Source organism: Sphaeramia orbicularis, chromosome 7 (genome assembly GCF_902148855.1).
Source record: "Sphaeramia orbicularis chromosome 7, fSphaOr1.1, whole genome shotgun sequence".
NCBI lineage: Eukaryota > Metazoa > Chordata > Actinopteri > Kurtiformes > Apogonidae > Sphaeramia > Sphaeramia orbicularis.
In genome coordinates, this window is record NC_043963.1 from 7,893,108 (window position 1) to 7,917,890 (window position 24,783).

General features: G+C 35.7%; 2 protein-coding genes across 3 annotated transcripts in view; both read left to right on the top strand.

Moving 5' to 3' along the window:
- otud5a (OTU deubiquitinase 5a) overlaps window positions 1-7,332 on the top strand; it is a 66,098-nt gene extending 58,766 nt beyond the window's left edge. For both annotated transcript variants that reach the window (XM_030138074.1, XM_030138073.1), the window contains exons 8-9: window positions 244-315; window positions 5,698-7,332. In XM_030138074.1, the coding sequence (XP_029993934.1) occupies window positions 244-315; window positions 5,698-5,831 (206 nt within the window). In that variant the 3' untranslated portion in view covers window positions 5,832-7,332. The remainder of the gene's footprint in view (window positions 1-243; window positions 316-5,697) is intronic.
- A 7,298-nt stretch (window positions 7,333-14,630) lies between these two features.
- pim2 (Pim-2 proto-oncogene, serine/threonine kinase) lies at window positions 14,631-20,372 on the top strand. The gene is made up of 7 exons (XM_030140011.1): window positions 14,631-14,927; window positions 16,196-16,296; window positions 16,460-16,510; window positions 17,156-17,364; window positions 17,966-18,135; window positions 18,220-18,396; window positions 19,307-20,372. Exons 1-7 carry the CDS (start codon window positions 14,873-14,875, stop codon window positions 19,468-19,470), a joined length of 927 nt encoding a protein of 308 aa, XP_029995871.1. The 5' UTR covers window positions 14,631-14,872; the 3' UTR covers window positions 19,471-20,372.
- The last annotated feature ends 4,411 nt before the right edge of the window (window positions 20,373-24,783 follow it).

Below are 24,783 nucleotides of genomic sequence, written 5' to 3' on the forward strand. Positions count from 1 at the left end.
ATAAAAAAGTAATTATATAATATTATATGCATGATAGATAGATAGATAGATAGATAGATAGATAGATAGATAGATAGATAGATAGATAGATAGATAGATAGATAGATAGATAGATAGATAGATAGATAGATAGATAGATAGAGTAAAACTACACCTATCAGTTCTGCTGTTTAATAGTTGTGTGTTTAATCGTTTCCAGGGTGACAGGACTGTTGTGAAATGCTTGTCGTTGCGTTTGTTCAGGTCCCAGTAATCAGAGTCGTCACCATTTGGAGTACAGAGCCATCATGCAGGAGATGTCACCTACAGCTTTTGGTAAGAAACACCAACAGAAAATATGAAGAACTAACTGGGAAAATGGTATATATACATATAAACTTTATATACATGCGCTGTAGAATAACTGGGCCGATTTACTCTTTCTGACAAATGGAGTGTTACTGTTAATTCAAAGCTGATCTAAACAGTTCTATAACGGGTCAGCACACATTAGAGCGGCACATTAACATCCATTCACTCACTCACTCATTTTTTCATTCAGTAACTGCTTAATCCTCTGCAGGGTCGTCGGATGCTGGACACTGTCCCAGTTACCGTCAGGCCAAGGCGTGGTTTAACCTGTACAAACCACCTGATCACTGTCACATTCACACCTACAGCCAATTAGATTAGACCAATTAACTAATTAACAGTGTGTCTGTGGATCCTTAAAAAGCCTTTACTGTGACTGTCCTACATTAAGGCCATAATTATCCTTAAATCTGACACTCAAAGGTCTTAAAGAGCCCACAGACGCAATAAATGATGTTTAATAATAATAATAATGGATTATTCATTGTCTCTCACACTGGGGGTCCACGCCAGCAGCCCCTCTAACCACCACCTAACACTCATGATACAGGGACACAACGGCACATGACTAGGACAGAGCGGGATTCGAACCGCCAACCCTCTGGTTATTGGACAATCCACTCTATCTACTGAACCACAGCTGCCCCTCCTCCTCCTCCTTCTTCTTCTTCTTCTTCTTCTTCTTCTTCTCCCCCTTCTGCTCCATCTCCACTCCCTCCTTCTCTTCTTCCCCCTCCATCTTTTCCTTCTCCTCCTCTGCCTTTTCCTCCTCCACCCTTCCTCCTCTTCCACCTCCTCCTCTTTCTTCTCTTCCTCCTCCACCTCCTCCCTCTCCCCCTTCTCCTCCATCTCCTCTTCCTCCTCCTCCACCTCCTCCTTCTCTTCTTCCCCCTCCATCTTTTCCGTCTCCTCCTCTGCCTTTTCCTCCTCCACCCCTTCTCCTCCACCTCCTCCTCCTCATCTTCTTCCTTCTCCACCTCCTCTTCCACCTCCTCCTTCCCTTCTTCCTCCTCCTCCTTCTCATCTTTCTCTTCCACCTCTTCCTTCTCATCTTCCTCCTCCACCTCCTTCTCTTCCTCCTTCCCCTTCTCCTCTTCCTCCACCTCCTCCTTCTCTTCTTCCTCCTCCACCTCCTCCTTCTCATCCTCTTCCATCTCCACCACCTCCTTCTCCTCTCCCCCCTCCTCCTCCTCATCTTTCTCTTCCACCTCTTCCTTCTCGTCTTCCTCCTCCACCTTCTCTTCCTCTTTCCCCTTCTCCTATTCCTCCTCCACCTCCTCTTTCTCTTCTTCCTCCTCCACCTCCTCCTTCTCATCCTCTTCCTTCTCCACCACCTCCTTCTCCTCTCCCCCCTCCTCCTCCTCATCTTTCTCTTCCACCTCTTCCTTCTCGTCTTCCTCCTCCACCTCCTTCTCTTCCTCTTTCCCCTTCTCCTATTCCTCCTCCACCTCCATTTTCTCTTCTTCCTCCTCCACCTCCTCCTTCTCATCTTTCTCCACCACGTCTTCCTTCTCATCTTCCTCCTCCGCCTCCTCTTTTTCTTCTTCTTCCTCCATCTCTTCCTTCTCCTCCTCCACCTCATTCTCCTCTTCTTCCGCCTTCTCATCCTCTTCCTCCCCCACCTCCTCCTTCTCGTCTTCCTCCTCCACCTCCTTCTCCTCTTCTTCCCTTTCCTCCTCCACCTCCTCCTCCCATTGTTGTTGTTGAATCCGTCACCCTCCTCTGTCAACAGGAAGTGCAGGGCGTGGTGCAGAGTTCATCTGGGGTGAAACTCACCAGTGTCGTCCTGAAGAAAAACCCTCAGTTTCACTCTTTGTTATGAGTTTAATCAGACCTTTACCGACATGTGAAACTTAAGCCTCCGTTCAACTGTTTTTCTTTTGTATTTTCAGACGACGCTCAAAGAAAGTGTCTAAATCCATCTCAGTGTGTCATTCAGCGGTTCGGTGTCTGACTTACAGGGCGTCTGAAGTGTTATTTTATTGCTCGATACTATTGTCTGTTATGTAAGACCCATAATGACCACAGTCTGCTCAGTGGAGTGAAAATATCCTCAACAAGATTTAGTCTCTGTTTGATTTTATGCCAGATGATGAGTGAATTATTCAGATTCTAGGGATAAAATGTTTGTTGAACATCAGAATATGCAGGATTAAAAGGAAGTGAAACCAAACAATGAAAGATTTTTGTCTTTGAAAAAGAAGAAAAACACTAAAGATAAAATTACATGTAAAGTTATGTGATGATACTCATAGCCGAAGAAAATGATGATATATAATTAATTTAAAACACAATACTGAGCTAAAGTCTTAGTTCAGGGGCCACGTTCAGCCCAATTTATTCTCAAGTGGGTCAGACCAGTAAAATAATAACTTACAAATAATGTCAACTCCAATGTTTCTCTTTGTTTTAGTGCAAAAAAGTACTTCAAAGTAAAACATGAACTTTTTACAGTTTTTTACTTTTACAATCTATCCTTTGACAAAAAGAAATATGAACAACCTAAAATGTCTTCAGAAAAGTAAGTGCAGTTTTAATATCATGGTGTATCTATGAATACACAAAACAATTATAACAGGCAGAACATTGTTAACATTCAGACGCACCATTTTTGGCCAAAACGTACTGTCAATAGTAGGAGGTAAACTGTGGAATACCACCCCCCCAATAAGACAGTGTCCAACATACAACACTTTTAAAACAGTGGCTCCTGGAAAACCAGAGATGCACTTATTTTTAATTGACATAAATTTCAACACCCATACACTTTCTGTTTAGTTGTATGTAAGTGTAGAAGTGAATGTATAGGCTAATGCCCCTGTGATCATCCTATGTCTATTTGTTTGTTTGATTGTTTATTTGTTTGTTTTGATGATGTCTATGTCATCATTATGTATATTTAAAAAAAAATTTATTTATAGTGAACAAGTGATGTATTAATGTTGGTTTGTCACCTGCCTAGGGACTGCAGATGAAAAGTAGTTATTTTTACTAATTCTGGTATATTTACATTGATGTATTTTTTATACAGCAATGTTCATAAATATGCATGATCCTTATTAAATAAACCAATAAAATAAATAAAATTTTGGCGTTTGTAATTTGGAGTCATTGTTTATAGGTTATTATGATAGTATTTTACTGGTCTGACCCACTTGAGATTTAATCGTTCTGAATGTGGAATCTGAACTAAAATTATTTTGATACTGTTCATAGTCTGTCTCAGTCCAACATTATGTTTGTTGGTTTAGTAAAGTTGTAATCACCATAAATGCATTCCACCAATCAGTGTTCTCCAGCATGTAGCCCCGCCCTCAAGACTTCTGCAGAATCTGAGAAGTTCCACCCCGTTAGTTTTTTTTTTTTTTTTTTTTTTTTTTTTTTTTTCAGGGAAAGTTTGGGGTAGAGGGAAAAAAATTTTACCGGGTAATTTTTGGTCGAAACGCACTGAGGTTTTTCATGGTTAAAAAAAAAGTTCCTGCTGTGGAAAAGAGGCGATTTGACAGCGTTACACATCCTATGTTATTCACAGGAAAACAGAATGAATTAAATGTTCTTGCCTCTATGGGTTTTTTTTTGTTTGTTTTTAAAAACTACACTGCTCTTTGAAAAATGTAGGGAAATTCTTGCTATTATTTTGTTTAATTACTAAATTGTTGCCGTGTTTTTGTAAAAGGTTTATTGTTCACACCAATCTTTTAATCTGTTTTTCATTATGGTATAGTGTGTGCTGCTTGATGTCTTGGCCAGGTTGCCCTTGTAAAAGTGATTTCGATCTGAATGGGATTTTATCAACTTAAATACATTTACAGTTACATTTATGCATTTGGCAGACACTTTTTTTCAAAGCGACTTACAGTGGAAAAACCAAAATAAAATAAAATACAAGAATAGATAAAAGGTGCTGGAGACTTTCGTGACCAATTTTATTTTTATGCCTATTATTATAGTTTTTATTTATTTCAGTTAACAAAAATGTTTTTACAATTATAGTTTTCATCATTTCGTTAGTTTTCGTTAACGATAATAACCTTGTTCCGAAGTGCCATCCACCATAAACAAACCGTGTGTTTACATTCAGAGCCGGGAGGTAAGTTGGGCATTTTCGGAATTTTGTCGCAACATGCATTGTGGGAAACGGAGGTTCGTGCAGCCACCTGACAGCGCCATATGGTATTTTATGGATGAAACAAACACGTGGAAACGGCTGGAGGAATACGCATAGAGGGAAGGGAGTTCCTGCCGTTTCAGATTTTGTCTGTTCCAGGTGCCTCTGTCAGGTGACTGCACGAACCTCTGTTTCCCACAATGCACGTCGCGACAAAATTCCGAAGATGCCCGAGTGACCCCCCCGGCTCTGAATGTAAACACACGTTTTGTTTATGGTGGATGGCACTTCGAAACAAGGTTATTATCGTTAACGAAAACTAACCAAATGACAAAAACTAGAATTGTAAAAACATTTTCGTTAACTGAAATAAATAAAAACTATAATTAAAAGAAAAATAACAATAACTAACTGAAACTGTATTGTGTGCTTACAAAACTAACTAAAACGGATAAAAATTATGGATAAAAGTTCCTTAGTTTTCGTCTTTGTCAATGTCAGACTGATATGAAATTGATTTATTTCACTCAAGCAGTTTTAACTAGCGGCACCAAATGATATTTAAAGGTCCGTCACTTGTGGTCACTTGTGGTTTCCAGTCGTCTTCTGGTCCCCACTCTACCTGGAAACATGGAGACTAAAGTTGGGAGAAAACAGCAGAGTCCTGTCTGGGATTTATGTGAATACAACAGAGGAGAAGATAAAAGATATTAAAAAAAAAACTAAAACTAAGCATTTAGAGAATAATGAAAACTAATAAAAACTAGCAAACCTGTTCTAAAAATGAATTAAAACTAACTGAAGTAGAGAAAACAAAGTCAAAACAAAATAAAACTAAGCTTTAATGAAAAATCCAAAACTATTAGAACCTTGCTTCGAAACTGTTCCCCATAATGTAATAGATTCAGGTGAGTAATCACAGACAGACTTACAGATTCATGATACTGAGGATGTGACTGAGGTTTTACAGATTTGATGAAAAACTGGTCATGAAAGTCTCCAGCACCTTTAAAGACATAAAACAGCTGTACAATTAAAAACAGTGTCGTACAGATGAATAAAAAAGCAAAATGACAGACTAAAATACAAGAATAGATTAAGAAGACATAAAAACAAATAAAGGTTACATAAATAAAGAAAAATTAAAAAGTTTTCCTCCAGTTGTTTGACGTCTTGTGGAACACGTGGTGGTCGCTGTGAGTTTGCGTTGACCCTGTGTGTGTTGGTGTCCCCGTCAGGTCTGACGGACTGGGAGGACGATGAGATTTTGGCCTCGGTTCTGGCCGTGTCTCAGCAGGAGTATCTGGACAGCATCAAACACCAGAGCGCCGCCATGCATCGAGAGCGAGAGCCGTCGCCCGACAGCAGCTGATAGACGGCAGACCCACACAAAAACACAACCATGATCCTCCTCCTCCTCTGCCCTAACCCCACCCCCCCCTCACTCCAAACCTCCTCAGCCCCGCCCCCCTCCCCTCACCGCTGACCTGCAGGAGATCGACCAGGGAAAAAAATAAAACCCGAAAAACAAAGAAATGCACACTTATTTTTTTCGCCACGTTTCCGCTCACGTCTCCTCTTCCTTCCCTCCAAGTCTCATCTCCTCCTCCAGTCTCCCTCCAGCCAATAGTAATCCAGCATTATCAGACCCCTCCCCCTTTCATTTACCCTTAACTTGGTCTTAACACTGATTTGGGATCAGTCGGGATTTAACTCTCCTGACATTTAAACGTCATATTAGGCAGCTTTCAGGCGACATTCACAGAAAACTGTTCATTAGCATCAGATCAATATTATCGTTTAATCCAAACCTGTTTATCTAAACTGAAATGTGACCTTCAGTCCTCAGCAGTTAGCATTTTTACTCATTTTCACAGTTTTATCTCTACTGCACTAGTGCAATTGCACTGTAATAATCAATAGAAGACAATAGAAAACACTAAAAAGCAGTTTATAGTCATCTGCGAACTGTTTTCTGGTGGGAATATCACAGCTAAAGAATGCTAACGATGTTACTTTAACAGTTTCAGATTCACGCTGCGTTACTATTTCAGACTTTCTGTAACTTATCAGAATTTAAAAAGGGGATATTGTCAATTTACAAGTTGGAAAAAAGTTCCAAATATCTGATTATACAAAAATAGGTAAATGTTGGTCTGTGAAAGTGATAAAACCCAAATTTTGCAGATGTATTTTATTTTACCTTTGAGCTATGCCTTGTTTTACTGGCAAGCTAATGCTATAGCTTCAGTCATTTCTTTTAGGATTTACGTTGCACATGTGCAGTTCAATCAGTGTAAGAATGTTTCAGGCTATTAGAAACGTCCAGCTTTTGTCCAGTTAGCTTTGAAATAATAGTAATATTTCAGTATGTAAACCACAAACACTGCTGCTACCTGCTAGCTAGTACTAGCTAGCTTTTCAGAGTCAGTTAAAGAGAGTGAATATCAAAACAGAGAAATGAAATGTTTCCTGGACCACTGACCAAAAAATGTGTCCCTTAAATAGTTAGCTAGCATTAAAAAGCATTTGTCAATTATTTTTTTGGCCCTACTTTATGTTTTCAAATTACTTTTGCACAACAGTCTAATTATGTTAGCTCAAAAGACAATGCTAATTTAAGTGTCTTGTTAGCTGATTTAGCATGTTCTTTAGCAAGCAAGATATCACCTTAAGTCTTACTAAGTTTTTTCTTACACCGCTAACAAGTGTTGCTGTTAGCTTAGCTGCTTAAAGCTCGTGGTTTTACCTCATCTTTTGACCTGAAACCCTCAAAATAAATGCTAATCAGAAACAAACGCTGCCCCTGCTAATCAGAGTTGAAAAAAATGATGAGTTGCTAATCAGAGTTTTATATAAAAAGGAAAAATAAAAAGAGTTTGAACGTGTTAAAGTGTCCCGTAGATAAAGTTAGCATGCTTTTTAGCAAGCAGGCTATCACCTGGAGTCTTACTCTGTTCTGAAGCTAGTTCTGCTAACACTGCTAGCAAGCAGCGCTACAGTTAGCTTAGCTGCTGATAGCAAAGTCATCTCCATCATGTTCACAGCCACCACAGATTGACTTTCCATCGTTAGCTTGGAAATGAAACTCCACCTCAACCATCTGTAGCACCATCTCCCTTCTCCTCCTCCTCCTCTTCCTCCTCCTCCTCCTCTTCCTCCTCTTCCTCCTCTTCATCCTCCTCTTCCTCCTCCATCACCTCCATCATCGGACTTATTTAGCTGCATGTTTAATTGACCACGACCAATATCATCATAGAGAAAAAGTGACAAATAAAAAGGAGAGAAAAAAAAATAGAAAATTGTCATACTTATCCTCCTAATGTTTGATTATTGTTGTTATTATTAATAATATAAGTTTGTTTTATTTTATTTTCTCGTTTGGGATGAAAATACCTTTTTTTTTCTTGGAATAAAAAGAGGAAAATGTTTCTGAAAAAAAAAATGTTTGAGAGTTTTTTTTAATTTTCTGCAAACAAACACAAAGTGAAGCAGCATCAGTAACACATTTATACTGATACTAAAATTTATTATTGGTAAAAGAGTGAGTTTTTCATATTTACTTTTAACACAGCTTTTGTCCTGGCTTTGCTTTTCATGCTTTTGCATATATAATTAGCAGATTTGTTCATTACTCCTATGACTCTGTCCTGAAGAGAGATTTACCCTGGACCAAAAAAGACAGAAGTACATACAGTAGGCATGAGTCACCTGCTTTGTTTTCTACTTCAATTCATATATATTCTCTGTAACTGTGTTCATGACCTATTCCTGAGGTGTCTCGTTATTTTACATATAATATCACAGAGATGATTTGAAGGAAAATCTTTAACTTTGACATAAACATTCATTATGATTTAACATTGAACTGTTAATTAACCCTCAAACACCTGATCAGCTGGCAGCAACAAGAAGCATCTACTGATTATAAAAAAAAAAAAACATTTAACACCTGTTGATCCACAAATCCTATCAATACATGTAAATAATTGGTGTAAAATACAGTTTGTCATCTTTTCATGCTCATCAGATATGGCATTTGGACGTTCAGAGGCTCCATAGTTACCATGGAAACACGTCATCTTCTACAACATTGATTCACCAGTAAAACCCATGGAGTTGGATCAATGACAGTGGATGGAGACACTTGTTTTTATGTTCAATTAATGATATATTTTACTGAAAAAGTCACTTTTTCTTCACTTTTGTCTGTTTTTGACATAATACTCTTTGAATTTACTCTGAGTTTTAATCAACATCTACATGATCAGTGAATTAATTATGAGACAATACCTGATTTTCACAGAAAAATTCAAAATGCAGAGGGTAATATAATAAATGCCAATAAATCACCTAGGAAAGGTTCAAGGTAGAGAAAAATGTGGAAAATAGTTCTAGGTGTTTAAGGGTGAACGGAAACTGTCCTTATACAGTATGATTTTAACTTGTGAATTACTGGGTTAATCATTTCACAAGATTAGAAATAAACTAATAAAAAAAAAAAAAATTAATCACATGAATCATTAATTATCTGTTGTTTTTACTGTAAGAAATGCCAGGTGTATGTTATTGTCTAGTTTCTGAGGTCATGTAGCTTCAGTAACTCATACAATTTAAATATCCAATACTATAAATATACTATATTATACTGTAAATACCTTACAAATAATTATCGTTCCACTGTGATGTGGTTTTAAATGTATTTTCTGCCTCTTCTCTTGTGGATTTTGTTGAGAATGATTGTACATTTTGTTCTGGAAGCTTTCAAGAATCAAGATGTCTCTAATTTTGGTTGAGTTATAATTTACTTTTGATGCTTTTATATATATATTTTTTTATTTGTTTATCTTTTTTGAGCAATGTATAAATGCTTAGTCATACAGAGGCTAAAGAGTCCCATTTGGACCAGGAGCCAAGGTTGCAGACCCCTGTACTAGTGAATTAGTAATATACATTTTCTGGCATTTCTTACAGCAAAAACAACAGATTGCACTGGTCAACAACAAATTTATTACCTCCGCCAAGGAGGTTATGTTTTTGCCAGGGTTTGTTTGTCTGTTTGTCTGTCCGTTAGTGTGCAACGTAACTCAAAAAGTTATGGACAGATTTGGATGAAATTTTCAGGGTTTTTTGGAAATGGGATAAGGAAGAAATGATTAAATTTTGGTGGTGATCGGGGGTGGGGGGGCCCATGGGGGGGCCCATTTCCAACAAACCCTGAAAATTTCATCAAAATCTGTCCATAACTTTTTGAGTTATGTTGCACACTAACGGACAGACAAACAGACAGACAAACAAACAAACAAACCCTGGCAAAAACATAACCTCGTTGGTGTGGGGGGGCCCACGGGGGGGGCCACTGATCAGCCTTGGCGGAGGTCTTCTCTCTCCGAGTGCTTCTAGTTGTTTAAGTTTTTTGAGCTGATTTAGTTTAATTTTGGTGTGCTGAATCCAAAAATCACATTTATTTTGCTCAATCAGTTCAACTTTCTGAACTATGCTACATATTGGCTTTTTAACATTTTTGCTTACATGTATGGGTATTTTCACATCATATGATACAAAATTCTTTCATATTTCTTGCAATAAACGAGTTCTGAAGATTTTACTTTTGCCAATTTATGATTAATTTTTTTTTTAATATCACAGGTGAATGAAATGGCTTCGACTAGAAGATCTTGCAAAAATAAGCCTGATGTATTCTGCTACATCTGCGGTGAATACACCATTGTACCTAACAGGAATCCTGTTAGAAAATGTTTTTTTTTCTCTTAAAACCTATTTTGGGTGAGAACTATATAAAAAAAATCAACTGATAAAGTCACAAAAATGTAATCAATTTTGTGAGAAGATCAAATTTTTCAAAATCAAATCAGCAAAAAAAACCTGACCTGATTGAGAAAAACAGATGTCATTTTTGGATGTAGCGGTGCAAAATGGTCCTAATTCAGTTGAAAAAACCTAGACAACTTGCAAAAAACATTTTTTTGTAACCAAGTGTAATTAATGATTCATGTGATTGCATTTTTTTTTTATTATTAGTTCATTTGTAATCTTGAGAAATGATGTAAACATTAACACATTTATTCACAAGTTCAAATCATGCTTTATAAGGACAGTTTCCTTTCACCTTAAAAGACCTAGAACTATTTTCCACATTTTTTTTAACCTTTCCTAAGTGATTTATTGCCATTTTTCAGTGCAAATCAGGTGTTTTCCTATATTTAATTCACTGATCATGTAGATGTTGATTAACCCTTTCATGCACAAATTATGAGAACCTTAATCAAGATTTTTTCCTGAGTGTTTTTATTCCCCTTTAGGCATGAAAAAACAATGCGATTGAAAATTTTCTTATGGAAAAAAAAAAAAAAAGTAAAAACATACATCAAAAAATAGTAATAATAATAAAAAAATTCTTATGAACCTATTTTTCATGAAGTTGCAAAAATGTCCACTCAGCTGGACACCATGTGTTTAATTTTCGAAGCAAAGAAACATGTATTTACTGAAAAAAAATTGCGTGAAAACTATGACTATTACGCTCAGGAGAGATCTACACGATGTTACCAATTCATGTCAGAAAACATATCTAATGTGTTAAAACAAAATGTGCAAAAAAACAAAACAACAAAATCCATGAATTTACAAGAGAACAGCTGTAGAATAGTAGTCTATTATAGTGACCACTGTGCATGAAAGGGTTAAAGCTCAGAGTAAATTCAAAGGCCATTATATCAAAAACAGACAAAAGTGAAGAATAAATGTTTTGTTTTGTTTTGTTTTTTCAGTAAATCTCTCATTAACTGAACATAAACCCAGTGTGTCCATCCACTGTCGTTGATCCAACTCCATGGGTTTTACTGGTGAATCAATGTTGTAGAAGATGACAGTGTTTCCACGGTAACTACGGAGCCTCTGAACGTCCGAATGCGTCATATCTGATGACCACGAAAAGATGAAGAACTGTATTTTACACCAATTATTTCCATGTATTGATAGGATTAGTGGATCAGCAGTAAATAAACAGTTTGTATCAGCTGATGCTTTGTGTGGGTGGGGGCTGTTTGGGTCTTTATGGGTTAATTGCGTGCGTTCTTCATCATCACACGTCTCGGTGCTAATCACGCTATTGTCGTTTCGTTGATGGGACATTGTCGACGGTGCCAACAGAAACTATTCCACCTCAGTTTCACCGCAGACTGATACAAAACCCAGGCCTTCAGAGCTGAAACACAATCTGAATAATAGCGTTATGTCATTTCCATCGTTCAACAGAGGGAGTTTCACAGGTTTAACTTTGTTTAGGACATTGAAAACATATGAGTTCAAGGTGATTAAAGTCAGGTTTACTCACAAATATGACGTCTAATTTGGATGTTGTGGGTTTTTTTGTGTTTGTTTTTTGTTTAGAAAATATGTAACAAAATAATAATAATAATAATAATAATAATAATAATAATAATAATAAAAAATGTAAAGTTCTGTTGTGTTTGCTTATTTAGAACATATTTCATAATGAAATGAATGAAACGTCACAAACTGCTCTATCAAATTATTCTAGTCAGGAAATTAGTTTGTTGACTTTTATTTTGTTGCTTATTTTCTTAAATTTGTTGTTTATTCAGTTTTTGTTTATTTGGTTTCTTTTAGACTTTTTTCATACTTTTGGTCAATTTTGATGCTTATTTCGTAAATTGTTGGTAGTTTTAATGTTTATTTTGTTCATTTTTTAGTTTTTTTTCCCCCATTATTTTCTTAATTTTGTTGTATTTGTCAATTTGTTGGGGTTTTTGTAACTAAATTTGTTCACTTTTGTTGCTTATTTTCTCCAGTTTACCTCTTAACTGTTAATTTTGTTTCTTGTCATGTTTCTTCTGATGCTTATCTTGTTCATTTATGTTGTTTATTTTGAAAATTACTGTTTTATTTTGTAAATTCAGAAGCTTATTTTATTCATTTGTTACTTATTATATTGTGAGCGGTTTAATTTGTTAATTTTGCTGGTTGTTTTGTTTATTCCGATGCTAATTTTGCTTATTTCTGTTGATTATTCATTCTTTTTCTTTACTTTCTTTAACAGGAAGAAAAAATACCATTTTCAAAAAAATGTACTATTTTTTCAGCAGTATTATTTGTGTTAATTTTCTAAATCAACAGACGTAATACAAAAATAATATAAAATAAATCTACATCTCCAACTTCCATATTTGCCCGTTGAGACATAGTCACCTATTTATTTATTGACATTTCAAATGTCTTTCCTCATACTTTATTTAAGATCTTGTGGTTGTCTGAGGGGAAATGTTGACCACTGTTTATATAATAATAAAAAAAATTAATAATTAAAAAAAAAAAAAATTGTGGAAAAAAGAAAAAGAATTACTCCAAGGTTTTCTGTTCATCTAGTTCACTTTTTTTTTGTTTTTTGTTTTTGTTCATTTCATATCTTGTAAATCCATTTATTATTTTGTTTTGTTTGTTGCTTTTTTCTGTTAAATGATTAATTTGTTAATTTTGCAGCTTGTTTTGTTTATTCTGATGCTCATTTTGCTTATTTTTGTTGATTATTTATTCATTTTCTTTCAACAGGAGAAAATATCAAAACAAGTCATATCAATAAAAATATAATAAAAATATTAAGTACTATGACATTTCTCCACAAAAATATTATTTTATTTTTTCCAATAATATTGAATGTGTTATTTGTTATTTGTCCCACTTTACCCCAGATGAACCATATTTGGCCTGTTGAGATCTGACCACCCTTTTATTTATTTATTTATTTATTTATTTATTTATTTTTTTTTTTGCATTTCAACTGTCTTTCCTCATCCTTTTTCAAAGAACATGTGGTCTTCTGAGGGGAAATGTTGACCACTGCTAATATAATTTAAAAAAAAAATGATTAGGGGAAAAAGTGAATCCATTTATTATTTTATTTTGTTTGTTGCTTTTTTTCTGTTAACTGATTAATCTATTAATTTTGCAGCTTGTGCTGTTTATTCTGACGCTCATTTTGCTTATTTTTGTTGATTATTTATTCATTTTCTTTCAGCAGGAGAAAAAATCAAGTAATATGATGTTTCTCTGCAAAAAAATGTAATTTTATCTTTTTTTTTTCAATAATATTGAATGTGTTGTTTGTTATTTGATGTTATTTGTCCCACTTTACCCCAGATGAACCATATTTGGCCTGTTGAGATCTGACCACCCTTTTATTTATTTCTTTTTTTTTTTTTTTTTTTTTTTTTTTTTTGCATTTCAACTGTCTTTCCTCATCCTTTTTCAAAGAACATGTGGTCTTCTGAGGGGAAATGTTGACCACTGCTGATATAATTTTAAAAAATTTTAAAAATAAAAATGATTAGGGGAAAAAGTGAATCCATTTATTATTTTATTTTGTTTGTTGCTTTTTTTCTGTTAACTGATTAATTTGTTAATTTTGCAGCTTGTGTTGTTTATTCTGATGCTCATTTTGCTTATTTTTGTTGATTATTTATTCATTTTCTTTCAGCAGGAGAAAATATCAAGTAATATGACGTTTCTCTGCAAAAAAAAAATGTAATTTTATCATTTTTATATATTTTTTTTCAATAATATTGAATGTGTTATTTGTTATTTGATGTTATTTGTCCCACTTTACCCCAGATGAACCATATTTGGCCCGTTGAGATCAGACCACCCTTTTATTTCCTTTTTTTTTTTTTTTTTTTTTTTTGCATTTCAACTGTCTTTCCTCATCCTTTTTCAGAGAACATGTGGTCTTCTGAGGGGAAATGTTGACCACTGCTGATATAATTTAAAAAAAAAAAAAAAAAAAAAAAAAGCGATTAGGGGAAAAAGAAAAAAAAACTGCTTCTATTTTTTTGTCTCCTCTTTCTTGTAAACTGACGTGTCCATTTAAAAGCGGCTAATACGCAGAAAGGGATGTACGTAACCCGGCAACGTGTGCGTGCGTGCGTGCGTGCGCGTCCGATTTCCCGTCATCCACCGTACGCCGGCGGGATTTGAATATTTAATGAGCCGCCTCAGCTTCAACCTGATTGGCTCCTAGGTTCAAAACATTGAGCACACGTCTTGAATTTGATTGGACCTTAAGTACAAACAGGGGCGTGGCTTACACGGGGAGTATAAATACGGAACAATAACAGACCCGGGAAGGCGGTCAACAGAAACGGAGCAGCTCGAGACCGTTTGACAGTTATTTTAAGTATTTTTTAGCTCTTTTAAACCGGGAAAGTGCGTTTTTTTCCCCACTCTTTTCGGATTTAAAAACGTGGAAAAGCGACGGAGGATAACGCCAGCTTCTGTCTGAATAAACAGGAATTACATTTTGACTTCGAATTTTACTTGACGGAATGTATTTTATCATCCCAAACTAGCTTAACTTTACTCCGAAGTTTTCTGAAAATGTTGGATAAAACTGTGGAACTTCAACTGGAGGAGGAAGTCAGAGGAAAACACGGTAAGAAGACAGTAAAAGTGGGAAAAAAGCGGGTGGTTTCGGGTGAAAACAGGTCGGCTGTGAGGTCTGTTTACACCCTCCAGGCTTATAGTGAAACTTGTTGTGTTTTCATGTTACTGTTGTAAACAATGATTTGGCGGGTTTAGCTAACGTCAAATTCTGCTAAAATACTTGTATGTTACGTAGAAAAAGACTATGTTGCAGTAAAAATCATCCCTGTCAGTGTGTTTTAGTGGTATATCTGATGTTTTTGATTAATTTTCCTGTTGTATTTATGTGTATGATGATTTTTTTAAAGTTTTTTTTTTTGTTTGTATTTCAGTTACTGCATTATGTATTTGTTGTGGTTTGATGTTAAAATTAGGAAAATTGTATTGTTTGATTCTTGTGTTAAGTTAGTGATAAAGGTGTAAAAGCACTGAGGGGTAGGATCAAATAAGTTTATACTTCTTCCTACTCCTTTTAGACCATGCAAAATTCAGACTTATATGTGCTTGAAGATAGATTCTGTTCGTTTAAATGTTTTGTTTTTGTCTTAATTTGCTTTGTTTTGTTTTTTTGTTTCTTTGCAGGTTAGAAATAAATTAATTAAATAAATAAAGTTAAACTACTTTGTATTTAGTTTTATCTACAGTATTTTCTATAAGATCATCAACTTTTGCTGCATCATTGTCCTGTGAGAAGTTTATCTTTAGAAAGAAAGTTTTCCTGATGTATTTTCCCTCAATTTATCACCATCAACACATCTGACTACAGTTCACTGGACTTTCAGGAACTGAAAAAAAAAAATTACGACTACAGTACTTACCATTATGATCTAGTGGTGTCTTTGGAAATATTAAAGCAGAAGTAACTCATATTTTTTACATAATCACAGCTGCAATAAAACATTAATGACATCCCATTTTAGCCCAAAGGAGAATATTTTTTTTAAGGTTAATTGTTACCTGACCTCACTTGTGCCTTTTTTTTTTTTTTTTTTTTTTAAAGATGCTGTACACAAAAATGCAACACACCACAGGGCAAATATGATAACAGTGACACTATTTTAATTTTTGCCTGATTTTTTTTTTTTTTTTTTTTTTTAATTTATTTTTTTTATGCACTCTCAAGTTTTTATTTCCATTTAGTTCCAACACAGCAAAAACCAGAAGGAAACCTGAGATTACTACATCTGTGGATTATACCAGGTGTTTTTTCTTCTGCTCCACCAGTCAGTGTGCAAATCAGATGACTGATACTGTCTTTTTTCCCCCTTTCTCTCTTAGTGAAAGAAGCGTTCACAGCTCAGTATCGTTGTGGTCCTCTGCTTGGCCGAGGCGGCTTCGGTTCAGTGTTTTCAGGCCAACGACTTTCTGATGGACTGCAGGTCAGAGCACAAATACACATCAAATCACATGGTGTTTGAGACTTACATTGGTATTTATAGTCAGAATGAAGTGGAAGTTCAATGCACTGACCTACTTCACAGTTTCCTGTTTTGTCCCTTTGCTCTACATTTATATAAACTCCAGTTTTTTTGGTCCCTGCAGGTGGCCATTAAACAGATTTCCATTGATAAAGTCCAGCAGTGGGCCAGACTGGTGAGTAACACTGCAGGTTTATTTATTTCTCTGTTATTTAAATATACTCAGACAAACAGTTTAGTAAACAAATGTCAGAAAACTGTGGAAAAAATCCTCTAAAAATGGAGAAGTGAGAGCTGAACATCCCAGTTTGTCTTTTCTCATCCTCATTGAGGGTCAGTAGCGCCCTCTGTTGGACACTCAGGTGAAATACAACCGTGTGGGTGGGGGCTGTCCTCGGGTTCCCACGGAAACATGTGTCGTCACGGCTCCAGTAAATAAAGTTGTAGGATTTCCCCTTTGTCACAGATGTGTTTCCCTCTCAACCGCGATAAAAACACCTAATCTGAAAAAAACACAGAAACACGAAGGACTTGCATGATTCATAACGGAAAATGTAAATGTTTTTGAGTCATAATAACTTTACAGTGTAAGTGCAGCCCACATTAGAAACCTTTAACAAAAAAAGCAGATTAAATGAGTTTTTCCTTTTCAAAAAAAACAACAAACCTTTTAGCCTGATTTGCAGGATGTTGATACCTTTGCCGTTTTCTGACATTTATATAAAGAAGGCAGTTTATTTATCAGCTGGCAGATCAATAATAATCACCCTTTAATGAGTAAATCCTGATTAAGTATTAAACTCCGCCTCCTCCCCCGCAGCCTGATGAGGTCAATCCCGTTCCCATGGAGATAGCGCTGCTGCACAGGCTTTCAGAGGTCGGGGGTCACAGCGGGGTGGTCCGGATGCTGGACTGGTTCAGGGTGGAGAATCAGGGTTTCCTTCTGGTTCTGGAGAGTCCGCCTCAGTGCCAGGACCTGTTCGATTTCGTCACAGAGAGAGGAGCGCTACCTGAACGCCTCGCCAACAGGTAATGCCCTGATCCTTTGTCTTGTACTGATGTTACTCTAATAAGACTAATATGTTCTGTTCCATTTTACATCTCGTTCTGCTGTTTTCTATTTATTCTGTTCTTTTCTGTCTCTGTGACCATCTGACTTCTTTTCACTCAACCATTTTTTTTTGGTCCAAGTGTTTTTATTACATATCGAGTCACAGAAAAGCATAATACAGTCACTGAATTTTTTTTGTTTGTTTTGTTTTGTTTTTTAACCCAAACCCATGAACATTCCCACCCTGTTGCACCAAAAGAAAAGATAATTGATGATAATAATAATAATAATAATAATAACAATAATGATAAATAAATAAGGATCACAGATATTAGTCACAGACTCATATTAATAAGACTACTGTGGAATAAGTGAGGGATCTACCTCTGTTATGTGATTCAGAACAGGTTGCCAGGTACTAAAAAACTTACTGGCTCGTCCTCTTATAGAATATCTGATTTTTTTTTTTCCAATGTGAAATGATGTAAAAGATCCAGACACCAAGATTTAAATGTTGGAGGTTGTTTATCTTTATCCACTCGACCATTTTTAACCATCTCCCTTTTTTCATCCCATCAGGTTTTTCCGTCAGATCGTAGCGGCGCTGCTCTTCATCCACGCCCACGGGGTCGTGCACCGAGACATTAAAGACGAGAACATCGTGGTCGACATGAGGACCCTTGACATCAAAATCATCGACTTTGGTTCCGCAGCGCTGCTCAAAGAGACGCCGTACTGCGAGTTTGAAGGTACAAAGAGAGAAAGACAGAACCTGAAGAACACCGAGTCTGTGTTTACCACCAGGTTTAACTCCGCCCCCTTCCTGTCCTCAGGTACGCGGGTCTACAGTCCTCCAGAGTGGGTTGTGTCTCAGAGGTACCACGCCATCCCGCTCACCGTCTGGTCTCTGGGCGTGCTGCTCTTCGACATGGTTTGCGGCGACATCCCGTTCGAGCACGACGTGGAGATCATCAGAGGCCGACCCATTTTCACCAGACGCGTCTCCAAAGGTCAGTTCGCTTTCTTTTCATTTTCTTTTCTTGGATCTGGAAGAATTATTACTCTCTCCAAAACATCGCTTTTTTTTTTTTTTTTTTTTGCATCTAAATATGCATCATGTGAAAACATTACATGTGAAGAGGTGAAAGATTTTATATTTTAGTACACAAAATTCAGAACACAATAAAATGAAGCCCCTGCAGGAGGTTTGATCTAAAGCCAAACCTCCTGCAGGGGCTAAAAACACAGTAACCTATAAATAATGTGAACTGCAAACTTTCATCTATGTTTTAGAGTGAAAAAAGTAAATAACATGACGGAATGTTTGCATCTTAAAACTATTCTTTAAAACCATATGTATACAAAATGACATGAACAACCATGAAAAAAAAGGACAGTGCAGTTTTAACAATATTCTGCCTCAGCTTCTCATTTCTACATGTGCATGACACTTACAGATCACAGTGGATCTACAAATACAAAAAACATGTAATAACAGGCAGGATGTGGTTAAAATTACTATTACTTCTTTTAAGACATCTCAGGTTGTTCATATTTGTTCAGAATAGTTTGTAAATGTAAACGCTTTCATGTAATTTTCCTTTTTTTTTTTTTAGACTAAAACCAATAGAAAAATTTCAAGTCAATATTATTTATAGGTTATTATGATAGTATTTTACTGGTCTGTCACACTGGAGCTGAATGTGGAACCTGAACTAAAATGATTGTTAAATATCTTTGTTGTAAGTTTTACATTTCACACATTTATCCCACGGACCAGACTGGACCCTTTTGGTGGGCCGGTTTTGGTCCGTGGGCCGTATGTTTGACACCCGTGCCTTAAATAAACCCGGTCTTTAGCTTTAGTCTTAACCTGTTTCATCATTTTAACGTCCCCTCGTCCATTCTTCTATTTCCCAGAATGCCAGTCTCTCATTCACTGGTGTTTGTCGTACAAGCCCGAGTGCCGTCCGACGCTGGAGCAGATCCTGTCCCACCCCTGGGTGGAGGCGGCAGACTGGGAGGATGAGGAGGAGGAAGAAGAAGGGAGGGCAGGAGACTCTCTGACCGCTCACTCGCTCTGACTCTGATTGGTCCACTCTAAAACTTCCACTGGACTGAACATTTACGGAGTTCAAACTAGAATCAAACACTGGTCACAGAAGAACTATTTATGTTTTATTTAACGCCTCGTCTGCAGTCGAGTCGACTGGACTTTATTTACGTTTCTACTGAGCTGACAGTTGGGTTCATGTCTGGTTTTTTGTTTTTTTTTTTGTAATTTATTGTGAATCACTGTATTTATTTTTTATGTTACGAGGACAGTGGTTCTTTACAGCTCCTTTGCTGGTTTTGTTTTGTTTTTTTTTTTGTTTTTTTTTTATAAAACTGTCAACACTGTAATTGAGTCAAACTTTTTATTTTTTTCTCCAACAAATGTGTAAAAAAGGCAAAATAATCTGTCACTGAGGTGAGCAGACTGCCAAAAAGGCTTTAAAAAAACAGTGACAGAATCAGCACAAAAGCAATAAATGGAAGAAAAAGAAGTGAAAGCATGAAACGACACATACCTGAAGTCCAGAAAAACGTCCAAAAGATGCATTTTTGTGGCATTTATGACAACAAACGTCTCAAACTATGTGGCTTTTAAGTGTAGTTTTTCATATTGGAATATCCACTAATGTTTGACATTGCGTTGTAACGACCAGTGGGTTTGTTCTCCCACATTTTTGTCCCAAACGTCTGTACAGTGGAGACTTAACACACATGATCCAAACAGGGTCTGATCCAGTTCGTCAGGGCTCAGTTCAGAGGTCAAAGGTCACTGGCCTGTAGGGACTGGTCCTGATGTTGCTGTAAATACTTGTGTATTGTTGGGGTTTGAATGAAGTGGCTGTTGGTCACTTGTTTGTGTTTATTTACATTAAATATGAAACTTATGGATCAAATACTGATCCCATGTCTGAATAAAAGAGGTTTTTTCATACTTTTGTGTTTCTGTGTTTTTATAAAAATAACAAATGTCTGAGTTCAGATGAAACAATGACTCATTTTTATCTGGTCCCAGTTTTCTGTCGGTCAAAGGACATTCAAATCTTCTATAAATGGGGCAAGAAAATGCTAAATCTTTCTGTTTTTTCTGTTTTTTAATCTTTATTTAAACAGATAAAGCCCCATTGAGATCTCTTTTATGAGGGTGACATGGTCAAGAGATATTTGTTTCTTTATTCATTAATGAAATAGAATAGATTTTCTTCTCATCCATCAGCATTGGCCCCACCCTTTAAGTGCAGTTTAATTCGCAAGCAAAACTTTTGAAGTTGCAAGCAATGAGGAGTGATTTATAAGCAAAATGATCTTTTTTTTTATTGCCACTTACTGTCTTGCTGTCAAATCTCTTTTTTGGTTGCAAATCTATTCTATTTGATTAATGAATAAAGCAACAAATGTCTCTCCATAGAATGACCCCAAGAGTCTGTTTCTAAAACTCTGGGTCAGAAACGAAAAGTCGAGTACGAGACGAGTTGAATGTTGAGTTCATTAAAGACGAGAGACCTCAGATGGAAAAGACAAGTCCCTGTTTTTAAAGCATCACTATGGAACTTTTGCTCGTGGGGTCCCCCTAAAGTCAAGAAACAGTATTGCAGGGTTCCAGCGGGGTCTTAAAAAGTCTGAAATGTTTTGAATTAACAAATCTGCATTTAAAACATAAAAAAGATTTTAAAAGGTATTAAATTTAACATGCTAGGTCTTCAGTTATGTAGCCTCAAACTTCCATAAATGTGTTTAAATGTGTTTGTTAAATGTCCAAACTACAAAGAAAGTATCGTTATTCTACTCAGTTCCACCCATTCCAACCTGACGATTTCTACTGAAATTAAGATCCAATTATCTCTAACTTTGCAGCTCCTGGTGCTTTTCTATGTTTTTATGCTTTTATTACCTCCGCCAGGGAGGTTATGTTTTTGCTGGCATTGGTTTGTCTGTCTGTCTGTCTGTCTGTCTGTGTGCAAGATAACTGAAGAAGTTATGGACGGATTTGGATGAAAATTTCAGGAAATGTTGATACTGGCACAAGGTGGGGGGGGGCACTGATCTGCCTTGGCGGAGGTCTGCGCTCTCCGAGTACTTTTCTAGTGTTTTTATGTTTTTATGTGATAGGTAGAAAACACATCTTGTCTTTGAAGTCTACTTCGTTTTAATCTAAGTTATTCACAGCCACTTATACTCTGCATTTATTTATTTATTGATTGTTGATGTGGTATGAATGTGTTTGTGGAGCGGTGACCGCATTCTGTATTCTGAATTTCCCCCAGGGGATTAATAAAGTAAATCTAGCTAGCTAGCGGTGGGAATCCAGGTGGAGTAAATAAGTACATTTTCTTAAATTCTAGGAGTCACGAATTTTTGTCAGTTTGGCCATGAAATGGACATTAAATTCTGTTCTAAGTCATCTTTAAAAGGTCCTAGAAAGTCTTACATTTAACTAGTAGACACCTGTAGGAACCCAATATTTTTGAAAATATTGCATATTTTTGAAGTAGCTCTGTTGATTTATGTTTACATGTTTTTTTTTTTTGGGGGGGGGGGGGGGGGGTTGGCTCATTTTTTGGCTCAACAGGGTTACACTACGCATAAAGCAGCAACAGTTTTTGCTTAAGACATTTATTTATTTATTTATTTATTTATTAGACAGGGACAATGCAGTCAAACATAGTTACAAGTTTGCAGCAGATGTGATGCATATACAGTTTATAGCCAGTGCTTATTCTCAACTCCAGTCCTCGGTTGGACTCTTCCACAACGTTACAGTACAATATAAAATATACATCATTTAAAAGAATCATTAACCTTCCAAAGTGATTTATCACCATTTATATTTATTATAGTATTATCCTCTGAATTACCATTTTTTTCCAGTGAAAATCATCTGTTTTTGCTGTATTTCATTGTATTTCATCATAAAAGCTCAGGGTAAAGTCAAAGGTAATTGTGTCAAAACTGAAAAAAGTGTCTTTTTCAGTCAAATCTGTCATTAACTGATCATAAACCCAGTGTGTCCATCCACTGTCACTGATCCAACTCCATGGGTTTTACTGGTGAATCAATGTTGTAGAAGATGACGGTGTTTCCATGGTAACTATGGAGCCTCTGAACGTCCAAATGGGTCATATTTGATGACCATGAACAGATGAAGAACTGTATTTTACACCAATTATAACAGTTTAAATCACAGGTGTCAAACATGTGGCGTGGGGGCCAAATCTGGTGCCGCCAAAGCTTCCATTCCAGCCTGCGGGATGAAAGTGCAAAAATTACCTAAACAGCCCAGGTTGTCCAAATCCTTTTGGTTCAGGTTCTACATACAGACCGATTTGATCTACAGTAAAAATAACAACACAATAAACCCATAAATAATGACAACTACAAATTTTCTTTGTGAAAAATTCTGTGGAAAAAATGTAAGTGAAAAAAAAAACATTACACTGTGAAAATATTTACATTTACAAAACCATTCTTTCACAATATAATGCAAATAAAAACATAAATAAAAACAAAGATGAGCAACCCGAAATGTGCAATTTTAACAATATTATGTCTGTTACTAAATGTTTTATACATTTATGGATCCACTGTGATCTGTAGTTGTGTTAATAATAAGAGACAGAATATTGTAGAAATTGTTCCAATTTTAGCTCCAAACTCCGAAATTTTAACAATATTCTGCCTGTTACCAAATGTTTATGGAACATTTTGTATAATGTACATGTATAAATAATAAGTCAAGGCATAATATTGTTAAAATTGCACTAATTTTTCAAATGAAATTTCATTTTTTTCAGGTTATTTACAGCTTTTTTGTAAAATGTAAATATTTTCATAATTTAATTGGGGTTTTTTTTTGTCCTAAAACAAAAAGAAAAACTTGAATTTGTCATTATTTATGGGTTGTTAAGTCATTATTTTACTGGTCTGGCCCGCTTGAGATCAAATTGGGCTAAATATGGAACTGAACCAAAATGAGTTTGACAGCCCTGGTTCAGATGGTGGCTGTCTGGGTGTTCATGGGTTAAGGTGTAGATACATTAGTTAAAGTTTGGATTCTTTTGCTCTCTGTTAGTGTGTAAGAAATGCCCAAAAACTGTCAATAACTACCCCAACTTCTTCCTTTTTTCTTTTCAGGTCATGTTTGGTTGTAGTTTCAATCCTCCAGAAGTGTGTCAGGCCACAGTTCCTCATCACAGGTTTGATCACAGATAAGACTGAACACAGGATCCACCTCCACCTCAGATCCTCCACAAACTCCTCCATCCTCATGTTAGGAACACAGACGGCCTCAAAGATGACACAGATTGATTTCCAGGTCACAGACAGAAGGAGGTGAGTCAGAAATACTAGAACAATAACAGGCTTTTAACCCTGGGAAATGGTGAATTATGGGCAATAAGTCGTGCAATAATCCTCTGTTCTTACGATAACTATGCAAGTTTTAATACATGTGCACGCTGATAATACTGTAAATATTGTCTCTATTCATATTCTATGTCTTTTATTTTATTCTGCTTTTAGTTCTATTCATATGTTACTTTTGATTAATATTGTATTCTATTTTCCTATTTCAATTTTTAGTTTTGTTTTTTTCCATATATTCACTCTATTCTTATATTCTGACATTTTTATTCATATTGTTGCACTGACTAAAGTAGCTCTCATAAATTAACTGAACACAAAATGACAATAATACAGAAGAGGATTAGGGCCACTGGAAAAAAAAAAAAAATTAAGGTCCAGTATATTTATTATTATTATTATTATTATTATTATTATTATTATTATTATTATTATTATTATTATTATTATTATTATTATTATTATTATTATGAGAAAAAAAGTCAGAATTCTGAGAAAAAAAACTGAATTCTGACTTTTCCCCTCAGAATTCTGACTGTTTTAAATGTTTGTTTTTTTTAATTATTGTTCTGAGATTAAGATCACGCAGAAAATCTGAACAGGACCTTTAAAGTCAGAATTCTGAGGAAAAAAAAGTTTGAATTCTGACTTTAATCTCAGAATTCTGACTTCTTTGTCAAAATAATAATTTTTAAAAAATGTATTGGACCTTAATTTTAATATTTTTTCCAGTGGCCCTAATCCTCTTCTGTACAATAAAGGCTATTCTATTCTATTCTATTCTATTCTATTCTATTCTATTCTATTCTATTCTATTCTATTCTATTCTATTCTATTCTGTTCTATTCTATTCTATTCTATTCTGTTGAATGGAATGAAGCTCAGTCCCAACAACTGAAAGAAGCTTTTTGTGGGTATGTCATTTGTTGGATTTGGTCTTTCTACAAAAACATTTCTACATAAAAGGGATTTAATCTGCCACTGAT

What these genes read in the sequence shown, in the direction of transcription:
- pim2 (XM_030140011.1), top strand. Translation starts at nt 14,873, where the DNA reads ATGTTGGATAAAACTGTGGAACTTCAACTGGAGGAGGAAGTCAGAGGA. An exon ending in GGAAGTCAGAGGAAAACACG is followed by an intron (nt 14,928 to 16,195) that starts GTAAGAAGACAG and finishes TTTCTCTCTTAG; the next exon opens with TGAAAGAAGCGTTCACAGCT. An exon ending in GACTTTCTGATGGACTGCAG is followed by an intron (nt 16,297 to 16,459) that starts GTCAGAGCACAA and finishes TGGTCCCTGCAG; the next exon opens with GTGGCCATTAAACAGATTTC.